The sequence below is a fragment of the Ranitomeya imitator genome, chromosome 2 (assembly GCF_032444005.1).
Source record: "Ranitomeya imitator isolate aRanImi1 chromosome 2, aRanImi1.pri, whole genome shotgun sequence".
Classification (NCBI taxonomy): domain Eukaryota; kingdom Metazoa; phylum Chordata; class Amphibia; order Anura; family Dendrobatidae; genus Ranitomeya; species Ranitomeya imitator.
This window is the reverse complement of record NC_091283.1, coordinates 603,791,960-603,807,032: the sequence shown is the minus strand read 5'-3', so window position 1 is coordinate 603,807,032 and position 15,073 is coordinate 603,791,960. Positions and strand designations below refer to the sequence as shown.

At 42.2% G+C, this 15,073-nt stretch overlaps 1 protein-coding gene across 1 annotated transcript in view; it reads right to left on the bottom strand.

The window, feature by feature from the left end:
- CYTH1 (cytohesin 1) overlaps window positions 1-14,837 on the bottom strand; it is an 84,371-nt gene extending 69,534 nt beyond the window's left edge. Inside the window, exon 1 of the mRNA XM_069752417.1 lies at window positions 14,709-14,837. Coding sequence (XP_069608518.1) covers window positions 14,709-14,727 — 19 coding nt within the window. The 5' untranslated portion in view covers window positions 14,728-14,837. The remainder of the gene's footprint in view (window positions 1-14,708) is intronic.
- Between the last annotated feature and the right edge of the window lie 236 nt (window positions 14,838-15,073).

The window sequence follows — 15,073 nt, the reverse complement described above, 5'->3', positions numbered from 1 at the left end:
ATTTACAAAATTAATTTTTTACGAACTTATCCATGTTTGAAGTGACTTTAGGGGTCTCATATTGGGAAACCTCCAAAAGTGATACCATTTTAGAAACAGCACCCCCTGACATTGAAAACTGCTGTCAGGTACTTTATTAACCTTTCAGGTGCTTTACAGGAATTAATGCAAAGTGGCATGACAGAAATGAAAATGTGTATTTTTACCACCTAAATGCCTCTAACTTCTGAACAGATTACAACAGCCGGCAGACTCTAAAGCCACTATTTGGTCATGAATTGCCATGGCAAACATCAGGACCACAAAATCATAATCTGAGGGCACCAATTGGGATAAAGAGGAAGCCCCACACTCTGTTAACCATTTATATTAATGTAGTCACTATTGACAGCAACATCTAAGGGGTTAAACAGATTTGGACGGTGCAAACACTGATCGTGGCTGATGCAGCAAGTTGTCAGCTATAGTGGACAGCCGACAGCTACTGGATTGTCACCTGTATTGGCACGCTATTCTTTTATATCTCAGGTCAGTTAAAAGACATATTGGCTGTCATTAAGGGGTTAATGATATCTTCGTGCATTTGGACAGGTCTGTGTGTGGTCACGGCCTTTTCTTGGTGCTCTGGTCCCTTACTCATCCTCCTGTGTGAATGATGGGTTACTGATCCGTCAATGACATGCCTCCTATTTTAAATATCGCACTGGCACAGTAATTCCTGTGGCATCTAAAAAACAAATATGGTCTCCAAAAAAATGGCGCCTTCAAGTTATTCCCTTTGTTTTTAATCTTGGCATGCGCAAAAGCAGCGATATACGTCTTCTATTCAGAGCACTCCCACTCCTCTGCATACAGTGTGCGCATCGAAGAAAAGATATAAAGTACGAGTATATCACAGCCGCTCAGAACACCTTGCTAGTGAAGGCAGTGGGTGGTGCATACGCATTTTAAGAAAAAAGTGGATAACTTGGAGATGCAAAAGTGCATGCGTCACCAGCACCATTTTGTTGGAGACAATTTTTTTTTTTTTTTTTTTTAAGACCACAGCAATTATTGTACCAGCACGATATTTAAAATAGACTGGTCACAGAGATCAGCAACCTGTAATTCACCCAGGAGGATGAATAAGTGACCAGAGCCACAGGCCCTCCCCGATGCATGAAGATATCGATAAAGGGAATCTGTCACCTCATTTTTTGCATATAAGGCTACTTTCATACTTGCGTTTTCTGCAATTCGTCGTTTAGGGCAAAAAATGGATCCTGCAAATGTGCTCGCAGGATGTGTTTTTTGCCCATAAACTTGTATTGGCGATGGATTGCCACACGTCACGTCCGTCGTGCGATGGATCCGTCGTGTTTTGGCAGACCGTCGTCACAAAAAAAAAAAGTTCAATGTAACGTTTTTTTTGTACGTCGCGTCCGCCATTTTTGACCACACATGCGCAGCCGAAACTCCGCCCCTCCTCCCAGGCTGCAGAATGGGCAGCGGATGCATCGAAAAAACTGCATCTGCTGCCCACGTCGTGCAAAAAATTTACAATGTCCGTCTGTACGTCGGCCCGACGCAATGCGACGGACCCGTACCGACGGAAGTGTGAAAGAGGCCTAAGCTGCGACCACCGCCATTAGGGGCTAAGCTACAGCATTCTGTAATGCTGTAGATAAGCCCCCGATCTAACCTGAAACATAAGAAAAACAAGTTAGATTATACTCACCCAGGGGCGGTCCGGGTCCGATGGGCATCACAGGTCCAGGTCCGGCGCCTCTCATCTTCATACGATGACGTCCTCTTCCTTGCTTCTGTCTTGGCTCCTGCGCAGGCGTAATTCTCTGCCCTGCTGAGGGCTGATCGAAGTACTGCAGTGCACAGGTGCCGGGAAAGGTCAGAGAGGCCCAGCGCAAGCGCACTGCAGTACTTTACTCTGCCCTGAACAGGACAAATCAGAACGCCTGCACAGGAGCCGCAAAACAAATCAAGGAGGATGACGACATCGTATGAAGATGGGAGGCGCCGGACCTGCGACGCCCATCGGACCCAGACAGCACCGTACCGCCCCTGGGTGAGCATAATCTAATTTGTTTCTTTTATCTTTCAGGTTACATCGGCAGCTTATCTACAGCATTACAAAATGCTGTAGATAAGCCCCTAATGGCGGTGGCCGCGGCTTATATGTGAAAAATGAGGTGACAGATTCCCTTTAAAATTAAAACTTCACACAAAGATTACACATAAACCACCAAACAAATTACTTCCCCACGGGAATCATTTTAATCAGGATCCCAGCAGCAAAATTACTGTGTGTGTACGTTAAAAAAAATCCTGCTGACAAGTTCTCTTTAATGCAATGTCACCCGATTTCACAATACAAGGTGCATACATTAATAATATCTTAGACCTAATGAGAATGAAGTATTTATTTTGAAAGTCTGTGTCAGGATGGCAGTATTAGCCTACTATTCCAATTTTCTGAGTCCAGATATCCAATTGAAATTAGTCTATTTGTATGCAATCTCTGACCACCCAACATAACAGATGCAGCTTGTACTGAGCACTGAGATCTCAGCAGCAGGGAGGAGGGACACCAAGGAGCCATCAATCAAGCTAGGTGGGTAAAGATGGTGGTAAACTTTCATGAAGGATAGCCATTCTGACATGGAATTTCAAAGTAAACACACTAGTCTTGTCAGTTCTAAGACCCATTTCAAAATATATGCAGTTTGTACGTTGAAATCTGCTGACAGCGCCACTGTTAGAATGACAACAGGGCAATAGCCAGGATACTTGTACAATTATTATTGATGCAAATCAGTTGTAAATATAGCCGTAAGGGTAATTCGACGCAGGGCTGACTAATGGTTGCAGTTTTCCAGAATGCAGAGGTAGTAGATACAAACACATACAAATTATTATTCCATATGGTCATAACAAAAATGCTAATTTTGATTTTTTCTTTGTCAAATGTTTGGTTTCAATATGACACTACGCAAATACCCTAACGTAAAGCGAATTTTTTCTGGTAACAGTATAATATATATATAGTTTTGTTTTTCGTTTTTATTTTTAAACATGCATAAAGCCTTTTCTTAACGCGTTTTAAGATCCGTATTGTTATGGTGTTTAGCCTAAAGAATAATCATTAGGTAAATATAAAAACACATGATTGGAAAAAATTACTTTATTAACAACTTTGCAGAATGTATGTGCCAGGCTCTTTCATGTGGTTAAATAAAATGCTCAACTATTTCTAATGACCAGAAGACATGAATCCTCTTCAAATAAACAGAGAATTCATGCATATGATCATGGGACACACACAACTCAGTCCTGAACCTTAAAAGGGAATCTGTCAGTAGGATCAACCCTCCTAAGCTTTCTATGTGGGCATGCAGGTCATAGAAAGTTGAATAAAGTGATAACAGCAATCCAATGTCAAATTCCAGAAAAATCCATGTTTTTCTTATATGGAAATGAGCTGTAAATATCTATGGAAATCATAGATCTCCCATAGAATCTGCCTATCTGAGCGTTACCAGTGTGAGACATGTAATGACTGACATTTTGCTCTCAACCACACACAGTTCTGCAGTGAGTTCAGTAATAACTGTGCAGCAAGAGTTGAACGTTGTCACATTACAAACACATTTGCAGGTGCCCTCACAGTGGTGTCAGCTCTGCTGTAGAGCTGTGCCTGATTATAACCAACACAGCACAGCAGTGTAGTACTTTGCTAGTAGATCTGATCTCACTGCAGAGCTGTGTGTGATAATGAGAGCAAAGAGTCAGTCATTACATGTCTCACAATGGCAACTCCCCCTTTTGCTTAAAATAATCTGTGAAGACAGTTTCTCATGCAGATCTGTGTCAGATCCATATATTTTAACAGTTTATTTGCATATAGTAAAAATGTGTATTTCTCAAGAATAAGACATCGGATTGCAGATATCAAGGTATCATTTTTATTCAGCTGCCTATGACCGACATGCCTATGACCGGCATGCCTATGGAAATGACAGGATTGGGTTTATTCTACTGACAGATTCCTTTATGAGGATCTGTCAAACTAATTGTAGTTTGGGATGTGAAAGTTTCATAATCTGCTGACTTAATAAAACATGACAGAAAAAAACTCAAGACAAGCATTTCAAATTTTAAAGTTTGCAAACATGCATTGTACTGATCTCATCATTGTGCAATCAAAATGTGCAAAACTAGCAACAAATAAGATGACTCCTGGTGAATGAGGCCACATCAGCACCCACCATGGCGGCACGTTGCTACGATATGCCACTAATGACAGTCGAGAAGTGCAATTTAGCTGATTAAAGCATCAGCTTTATAGACCTGTAACAATATACTGTACATAAACCTGCAGGGAACATAACAGCCTGAAAACTCCCAAGTGTTTAGTATGAGTTTCCTACCACCATCCTCTAGAACAGTGTTCCCCAACTCCAGTCCTCAAGGCCCACCAACAGATCATGTTTTCAGGTTTTCCTTTGTTTTGCACAGGTAATGCAATTATCACCTGGGCAATACTAAGGAAATCCTGAAAACATGACCTGTTGGTGGGCCTTGAGGACTGGAGTTGGGGACCCCTGCTCTAGAACACACTCTGGTTTCTTGGCTGTTATAAAGTTTGCCATATTTGACATTTTTGGCCATAAGGATTGTTTGTCTTTTGCTCAGTGTCACTGCACATGTGTGAATGTATAGCAAGTATCTGCGACTGTAACTGCCCATATTGATAAAAATTCATCAATTTAATAATTTACCCACCAAAATAATTGTCCATTCAACAGTTGTTCAACCATCATACATACTTAAATGTCTAATCACGGTTTCTCTAGGTTGCACATATTAAACCTCCACACCAAAAAAAAAAGAAAAGAAAAGTGTATTCTTAGATTTACATCCACAACCTATTTGGCAGTAACCTTATATGTTTGCACTCTAATCATACCCTGCTTTCTATTCCACCTTCTAATTTTTTTTTGCTTGCATGCCCATTTACTGTTGCACTTAGCAATTTTTTTCATTCTTTACCCATTTACCGGTTGATGGAACACATTGTGATACCTTTTTAAAAAGATCTTGCTACCATTTTGGGGGTAAATAGTATAGTTTCAGAATATGTCCATCTCTTAAATATAATTATATAATAAATAATAAAGAGCACTAAAATACCACATCCTTAATATCACTGAATTAACTATTTCAGTTGCAAATCTTTATTCATTATATAGTGGAATTTGTTGAGAACAATAAAACATACGAATATCCCACAGAGGTCTGGATGTGGAATGATACTCAAAATCAAAGTGGAAAATCAAATTACAGGCTGATCCAACTTCAGCAGAAATGCCTTAAGACGAGGAAATGATGCTCAGTAGTGTGTGGCCTCCATGTGCCTGTATGACCTCCCTACAAGGCCTGGGTATGCTCCTGATGAGGCAGTGGATGGTTTCCTGGGGGATCTCCTCCCAGATCTGGACTAAAGCATCCGCCAACTCCTGGACTGTCTGTGGTGCAACGTGACATTGGTGGATGGTGCGAGACATTATGTCCCAGATGTGTTTAAACAGATTCAGGTCAGGCGATCGGGCGGGCCAGCCCATAGCTTCAATGCCTTCATCTTGCAGAAACTGCTGACACTCCAGCCATATGAGGTCTGGAATTGTCCAGCATTAGGAGGAACCCAGGGCCAACCGTACCAGAATATGATTTCACAAGGGGTCTGAGGATCTCATCTCAGGACCTAATGGCAGTCAGGCTACCTTTGGTGAGTACATGAAGGGCTGTGCGGGCCTCCAAAGAAATGCCAGCCCACACCATTACTGACCCACTACCAAACCGGTCATGCTGAAGGATGTTGCAGGCAGATCGCTCTCCACGGCGTCTCCAGACTGTCACATGTTCTCAGTGTGAACCTGCTTTCATCTGTGAAGAGCACAGGGCGCCAGTGGCGAATTTGCCAATCCTGGTGTTTTGTGGCAAATGCCAAGCATCCTGCACGGTGTTGGACTGTGAGCACAACCCCCATCTGTGGACGTCAGGCACTCAGACCATCCTCATGGAGTCGGTTTCTAACAGTTTGTGCAGACACATGCACATTTGTGGCATGCTGGAGGTCATTTTGCAGGGCTCTGGCAGTGCTCCACCTGTTCTTCCTTACACAAAGGCTGAGGTAGCGGTCATGCTGCTGGGTTGGTGCTCTCCTACAGCCCCCTCCACGTCTCCTGATGTACCGGCCTGACTCCTGGTAGCGCCTCTGGACACTATGCTGACAGACACAGCAAACTTTCTTGCCACAGCTCGCATTAATGTGCCATCCTGGATGAGCTGCACTACCTGAGCCACTTGTATGGGTTGTAGAGTCAGTCTCATGCTACCACGAGTGTGAAAGCACAACCAACATTCAAAAGTTACCAAAACATCAGCCAGAAAGCATTGGTACTGAAATGTGGTCTGTGGTCCCCACCTGCAGAACCACTCCTTTATTGAGTGTGTCCTGATAATTGCCAATAATTTCCATCTGTTGTCTATTCCATATGCACAACAGCATGAGAAATTGATTGTCAAACAGTGTTGCTTCCTAAGTGGACAGTGAGATTTCACAGAAGTTTGATTTACTTGGAGTTATATTCTTTTGTTTAAGTGTTCCCTTTACTTTTTTTGAGCAGTGGATATATAAATATATCCAGCTCCTCCATATAGTGTGAACAGGTGCAAGCAGAGCAATGATTGCACAATGTACAAAAAAAAGCACAGCAGCACTCTACTTTCAAAAACGAAAGTTCTTAGCCCATAAACGGCCAATTCATGTATGCCTATCAACAATGGCAAGGTGACACTTCTCTGATGGGTTACTAACCTAATACTAATCAAATATGCCTCTCCTGGGCTACATGCTTACATTTTAATGGGAAGGAACCAACACTAATTAAAAGCACCCTTGGGATGATGGGAGGAGTGCAGAGTCAGAAAAGGAGGCTATATGGAGGTGCTGGTAATTTTTTTTGTAGTTTATCATTGTAGGTTGCGACTGCCTCCTTTTGAGACTCTGCACTCCTCCCATAAGCTCAAGGGTGCTTAGTGTTGGTTCCTACCTGCCCATTTAAAATGTAGACTTGTAGCCCGGGAGAGGAATATTTGAGAAGTATAAGGTTCGGTACCCATCAGAGAAGTGTCACCTTGCCTTTGTTGATGGGCATACACGAATTGGCCAGTTTATGTGCCAAGAAATCTTCATTTTTTAAAGTATATTTTATTCAGCAATAATGCAGTTCAGATCTCCTGTTTTGTTTGCATAAGTACATCTCATCTTGAAAATTATATGTAAACCACTATCTTTGTGTAAAACTCCTTCTCAGTAATTGTTTTGTATATTGTTTGCAGCCTTTTACCGATGGTTGACTTACCTGAACTAAAAGCATCTACCACCAGTAATAAAACAGAAGAAAAATCAGGGAATTCCTGCATCTACAAAAAGGTATCCTGTGCATTGTTCAATTGGGTACCTATGGGTTTATCGTTGTCATTTTTCAAATGCAGTGACAAGGTAAAGGACTGATAATGACAACTCTCTCAGTCAGTGTCTGCTGCAATTAAAGAAGCGTGGTAGCAATTTACAATGCAACACAAAATAGCTCCACCTAAAATTAAAAATATTGTCAAGGGTGTGGTTTTTCTTCTCTTTCAGATTACGTCATCCTATTTCCAGAATATAATTATAGACGGACTGGCATATTATCCTGACGTTTTGGAATATCTGATAATATTATGCCTTTTGTTGCTAAAGTAACCTGCAGATAAAGATTTATAAAAAATATAGAGCAGGTGGGGGCTCAGGAAACCTTTACGGGCAGACTCAATATCATGAAATTAGTAAATAGGGAAACCCCCTAATAAATCTGAAAATCAGTCCAATCTCTAACCAAATTGCTATAAGGAAACTATGAATTCTGCTCTGAAGCTTAATGTACAACCTTTGGCAGAATGAGAAAATTAACCCTATAAATAATGGTTGCAACATATATAAAAAGAATCTATGCTAACAGAAGTACTACTGATATTCACATAAACCGCTACAAAAAGAGGAATATGTTTGCCAGCAAAAAAGATGCATGTAAGATAAGTACAAACTTGGAGGTTGTGAACTTCCTGTTACATTCTATTAAGACGTCAGTAAATGTGGTAACATTTGAGCTGTAATGTATGAGTCTACCTCAAAAACAGAAGTGACAACTATTTTCTGCATACTTTGCAATTCTTTAAAAAAAAAAAAAAAAAAAAAAAAGTACTTTCCGGTTAATATGTTTCTTTGGCAGTAATCAAACAGCAATTCAGACTGCAAACACGGATTTCAGAGGCCCCATCTACAGGAGCTGCTGCATTATTTACGTGTCTACAGGATGACTACGTCATAAGAAATGTATATTATACAGCCATATATCTTACGCATAATATAAGAAATACACAGGTGCTGGATGTTATAGCGCCATAACATTAGAAAGTAGAATTCTGGTCTAACCACCTGCCTGCTGCCAGGTGACATTATATGTTTGGCTGGTGAACTAGTCTCTGCAGTGAACTTTATAAAGAAGGCATAAATGTATTATCTTTGCCTCCAAGTTTTCCGAATGCACAGTGCGCACTAGATACATAATGTAGTAAGTGGCAAAGCTGTTGGCTGTACACATTGCAGCAAAGTAGGTCTAATTAGCCAATTTTTGCAGGACGTATGATCATAAAATAAGTATGGAGGACTTGACTCTCTTGGGGGTTAAGATGGTGCCAGAGAAGTCTGTCAGCGCGTTGCATCACTCTTTCCATTAAGAACACAACCAATTGGTTGAGCAGAACAACGTGTATTGGGAGTGTCATGAAGAACAGATGTTGAGCAAAGAAAGGTATTGGTGTACATGCACTTTTACTGATGGGCACCATATAAATTATATAATCTTACATATGTAACAAGTAAAAATAACAACAAGTGTTAAGCAAAAAGCATGAATATCAAATAGTTAAGGTTAAAGCACACACTTTTAGAGGTTGTCCCATCTTGGCCATTTATGGTGTATCCACAGGTTACGCCATAAATGCCCCACTGGTGGTAGCTGCATCTTTCCTGAGATTAGAGCCCCATCATGTGTTGCGGTCAATAAAAAAGTAAATATCCATGATTGGTAGTGTATACCCATTCTTATTAAAGCTCCGATAATTGTCAAAACTCCCATACAAAAAAAAATTGAGGTTGGATTCTTATCTGTCAGATACGGGTGTGACATTCAAAATGTTCAAGATGGAAATAACCTTAATGGAGAGGACTCCAGTGGTGAGCTATTTCTGCCAGGAAGTTATGTCTGGCAATACTTTATGCTGTACTCGGATTGGACAGCATAAACCTGATTTAACATACCTGAACCTAAACAGATTTTCTAAAATTGTAAATGCTTCTCAATAACATTTTCTCTGCCGGATTTCAAGGTCTATCTAGATGCCTATGGGCCAGATGACAGAAAGCATTTTGTAAATTAAGCCTAAAGAGCGCCACAAAAACATCATTAACCAAAGGCTAGGTTCACATCGCATTAGTGCCATCCGTTTAACGGATCCGTTACTAAGCGGCACTAACGCAATGTAATCACTACACCTTCACCAAAATGGAGGAAGCGTCCCGCATTTTCGCCTACTTACTACCAGGCCACAACATTGTGGCCAGAAGGAATTGGAGTGGCTGGTAGTGCATCAGGCTTGCGGTCCAGAAATTCAAGGACAGTCTGTAAAAGTAGGGCACTTTTCTGCCCTGTCCGTAAACATTTTTTTTTTTTTTTTTAAATGGTTCGTGATTTTTTAGAAGCTGAAGAAACTTTTACAGATTATTTTGACAGTAATTATCAGTTTACAGCAGGCATGTCAAACACGCGCCCACAGGCCGCATGCGGCCCTTTACAGGCATATCTGCGGCCCGCACAAAAGTCTCAAACTTTGTCTCTAAACACAAAGTTTGAGACTTTTGTGTGGGCCACAGATGCTCAAAACTTCACGATCAGCACTTCCGGCTCTTCATTCATTGGCCGATATCCCTGCATATGACCTGCTTACGTGATCAGCAGCCGACCAACTAGCTCCGTATCAATCCATGACGTGTGTACTTTGGTCGGCTGCTGATCACGTAAGCAGGTCATATGCAGGGATATGGGCCAATGAATGACGACACGGAAGTGCTGATAGTGAGTTTTGTACATCTGCGGCTCGCGTGGCTGCTGATCACCGTCCTAAGTCAGGAAGGCTGAGAGTGACTGTGACCGAGGAAGAAGGGACTCACTGCCACACAGGCAAAGTCCAAGTAAGTGAGTGGCCCTCCTGTATGTAACGGTACCATTAACCCCTTCCCGACCTTTGACGCCACGTAGGCGTCATGAAAGTCGGTGCCAATCCGACCCACACCTGCGCTGTGCAAGATTGCCTTGTGCAGGCATGTACTACGGAGGACAGAGAATGAACTTCAATCCAATATTGCGGCCAGCATGCAGCCAGCGGGTAAGGAAAGGGTGAATCAAACACCCAAAAACCCCACCTCCATGGCTGAAGATTGTTCCCTCCAAATTCAGGTGACAGTGTCCCTTTAAAATACGTCTGTGACATTAGCTGCTGTGTGCGGCCCTCGCAACAACCTCTTGTTACTCATGTGGCCCTCAGGGTACCCTGAGTTTGACATGCCAGGTTTACAGTGAATGCAGCTCGTGTACTTAAATCAGAATGATGGTCTGTAGACATGTACGACTTATAATCATAGTGACATATTATGGCTTTCCAATGAGCCCATAAAACATATGGTCTGTCTGCGATTTTTTGATAAGCTGTCCAGAGAAAATAAAAAGTTAAGTTGGCAACTTCATTCTCCATTCCAAGTCTATGACAATGAAGACATGGAAATAGACTTGTGCTGCAATCTTCATTAATGCCACAACATCCAGGGGTGAATTAGGGAATACTTCTGACAATCTGTTGGTGGATCTACATAGAATAGTGAGATTTACAGGTTTTCAGCTTATAAATACTGATGCAGAAGACTGACCAAGTAAAGTATCATTAATAGACGTTAATTTTTTGTTTACAAGTTCAGGTTTTTTTTTAACAGATAAAACTCTTACCTATTAGTCTCTGGAACTGTTAAAGGGAACCTGCCACCGCTTTTTTTCGATTTGAGATAAAAATATGGTTGAATTGTGCATGAGCTCTGCATTACAGCAGTACCTTTCATATCCCCCGATTCCCCACCTTTGCTTATAAAATACCTTTGTAATCTCTCCGTTTTCGTATGTAAATTACCCCGATCTGATGGGCAGGGCCTATTCGCCGTTTCTTCCCACCTCCTGCCTTGCTCTACGCTAATCTTTCCTGCGTTGTTTGCCTGCGCATGGAAGTGGCCTCTCGCGCGTGCACAGTATGTTTTGCCCAACAGTGGGCAAAGCATAAAAATCATTATTGCGCATGCGCCATTTTACATTACGTTCTGTGCCTCTGAAGTCTTGCCATGCAAGGTGGCATAGAACGTAATGAAAAATGGGGGCACATGCGCAATAGTGATTTTATGCTTTGACCACAGTTGGGCAAAGCATACTGCGCAGGCGCTATAGGCCAATTCAATGCGAACGCGCAGAAACTGTACAGGATATGTGCTATTCACAGATCTCGTTATGTCGAGAATGCAGCGGAGCTGGGGGAGAGACGGCGAATGGGCCCCGCCCATCGGACCAGGGTAATTTACATAGGAAAATGGAGAGATTACAAAGGTATTTTCTCAGCAAAGGTGGGGAATCAGGGGATATGAAAGGTACTGCTGTAATGCAGAGCTCATGCACAATTGAACCATATTTTTTTTATCTCAAATCGAAAAAAAAAGGTGACAGACCCCCTTTAACATGTCCAATTTATTTTTGAGGACCGAGCTGTCTGTGCAAAATCATGCATGTCAGATCCCAATCAGCAATGAAAGTGTATGGCTGACAAAAATTGGACAGTATTCAGATGCCATCCGAGTGCTGTCCGTTTTTCACAGACAACTAAATAGAAGCTCTAGAAACTATTTTTTCTTTGGTTTCTTAGGCTACTTTCACACTAGCGTTTTCTGCAATCCGTCACAATGCGTCGTTTTGCAGAAAAAACGCATCCTGCAAAAGTGCTTGCAGGATGCGTTTTTTTCCCCATAGACTTGTATTGATGACGCATTTGCGACGGATTGCCACACGTCGCATCCGTCGAGCGGCGGATGCGTCGTGCTTTGGCGGACCGTCGGGAGCAAAAAACGCTACATGTAACGTTTTTTGCTCCTGACGGACCGCTTTTTCCGACCGCGCATGCGCGGCCGGAACTCCGCACCCACCTCCCCACACCTTACAATCGGGCAGCGGATGCGCCGGAAAAATGCATCCGCTGCACCCATTGTGCAATGCAGCAAACGCTAGCGTTGGAATCTCTCCCTGACGCATTGCGACGGGGAGATTCCGACGCTAGTGTGAAAGTAGCCTTATCTGACCGACTCAGATGGCACTCTTCCTGATAAACCTCTTCGCAAAATCATTAATGAAACTGGGTCCGATTTTCCTTTAATAAGAAAATTACTGACGTGTGAATGAGTCCCTGCCGTGATGTGAAAGTGCTTGTAGCCTCAATCAATGCTAGCACTTGTCATTTACTGAACCTTGTAATGTAAGGTGTAACCAGCCTGTCAGTGTAGTTTGCTCTGTCAAAGGTCAGTGTTACAACATACAATGAGCAGATCTATGGAAGGGGTTTTCTTTCCAGACATTTTAGAATTACATTGAAAAATGTAATAAAATAAGAAATACTTTTTAATGAAGTGTATGCAACTGTACAGCCGTGAACCATTTTTTCACTTTTATTTTATAGCAAATCATTTGAGAACATATACGTCAGCCACAAGAGTTAAAAAGGAGAGAAAGGGGACCTTCACATGTTTTACGTAAAAACTCAGCATTTTTAGTGGTGTATTTGATGGCAAAAATGCTACCGCCAGCATTCCCAGAGTCAATAGAGTATAATATTCAGTTCAATATATGCACTATTTTTCCAGTGGCAAGTTTTTACTATAGAAAACAGAAAAACAAAAATAAATAAATTAAACCACCATGCTCTAGGTATTGTATATTTTTTCCAGGTAGTTCCTGGTGGGTTTTTTTTGTTACATTTTTTTAAATTACAAATCTCCCAATTCTAAAGTTGAAAACAGGGCGAAGAACAATCACACGTTGGTCGGATGACTGAAAATACATCTTAGGCCTCTTTCACACTTCAGTCTTTTGGCGTCAGTCACTACCGACATAGTGACGGATTGACGGATCCGTCACAATTGTTGCGAAAACGGTTCTAACGGATCCGTTTTTTTGACGGATCCGTTACTTGGGGGTTGTCTGGGAGAAGTATCTACTTTTTGGAGCATGCGCAATTGAAAAAACGGATTGGGGCGACGGATCCGCCGAAAAAACGGTTGCGGCGGATCCGTCGCCCATAGGCACCCATTCTATGGAATGGCGGACGCGACGGATCTGTCGCGATCCGCCATTTCAGCGTTGACAAAAAACGTTCCAATGTCCGTCTATTTTCAGAAAACGTCCGCCAAATTTCGACGGATCCGTCGCATGGCGGATGGAACGGACGACCATCCGTCACAATCCGTCACTAATGCAAGTCTATGGGAAAATAACGGATCCGTCAAAAAAAATGACGGATCCGTTATTTGAGGAAAATGGCGGTTTTAGACTGACGCCAAATAACTGAAGTGTGAAAGAGGCCTTAGGTTAATTCACATGAGTGTGTAAAATTTTTTTTTTTTAAATTGTTTGATTTTCGGGATGAAAACAAACAAACAATTTTTTCATCTGTATGGTCACCAATATGACATCCATTTTTATAAATCAAGAATTTTTAACATTTACAGGACCAAACTCAGTGTCCTGTATTAAACAATTGCAGTGTATCCGTAAGAGACAGATGTTATATGGTTGATCCATACTGATTTTTTTTTTTGTGCGCTCTAACAGGCGAGTCTCATCCGAAATACAGGATGGCTAGGGAATGCAACAACTTTTTTTTATTTTTTCAATTAAATGACTGAAGAAAAAAAGAAAAAAAAGGTCATCTGAAAAGTCCCATTGAAATACGTAGGTCCGAGTGCTGACGGGTTTTTCATGGACCGATAATAGAGTGGTGGGAACGTAGCCTCAGGATACGGCACCCAATACCGGATTCTGCCAAAAAAAAAATGTAGCCAGTGCTCATTACCGGGCAAAAGAAAAATCAAACATGCCCAAACGGTGACTTAAAGGATAATGAATGTTCTTCGGTAGGTAATCGGTCGAAACGAACACAAGTGATGACGGAAATTAGCCATTTCCGGGCACCGTAGTGGGAAATGTGCCAATCACATGATCCACGAATCACATAATTGCCACAAAAAAAAACATTGAAAAGTATCAGACAAAAATAAGGATCTCTACCACCAGGTGTGAGAATAGGAAAGTTTACCGACTAGTTGTTACCTTTTGCTGGTATTAGTAGAGGCCATCATTCATTAATCATCCATTATCAGACATCTACCTGCCATAGCCAAGTAAGATATGCCAGGTACAGGCAGTGCCCCCCACCTGTGGCACCTGACAGGACTGATGAAGGAGACTCACCATCTGTATTCAGCACCATCCTGCCGGCTGCTCGGACTGCGGACGTCTCCCCACCAGCACTAGGTGCCACCTATTACCAGGACTTCCAGTAATGACAGCTGCTGCAAGTCCCAGCACGGGGAGGAGGCGGGGAAGGGAGGACAGTACACGTCACCCCCAGGGGGGAGGGTAAAGCTGCTACACCCTGTCTGCTCCAGTCACTCGTTAACCCCTGCAGTGCTGCACTGGAGTGGGTGGGGTCTGCTTGTAACACCTGAGCTCAGGGTATAAAGTGCGGCACTGAGGGACTCGGGAAAGAGAAACCCTCAGAATAGCAGACAATGACACAGGTTGTGTTACATAGAAGTGGCGAATTTTAGGCGGGA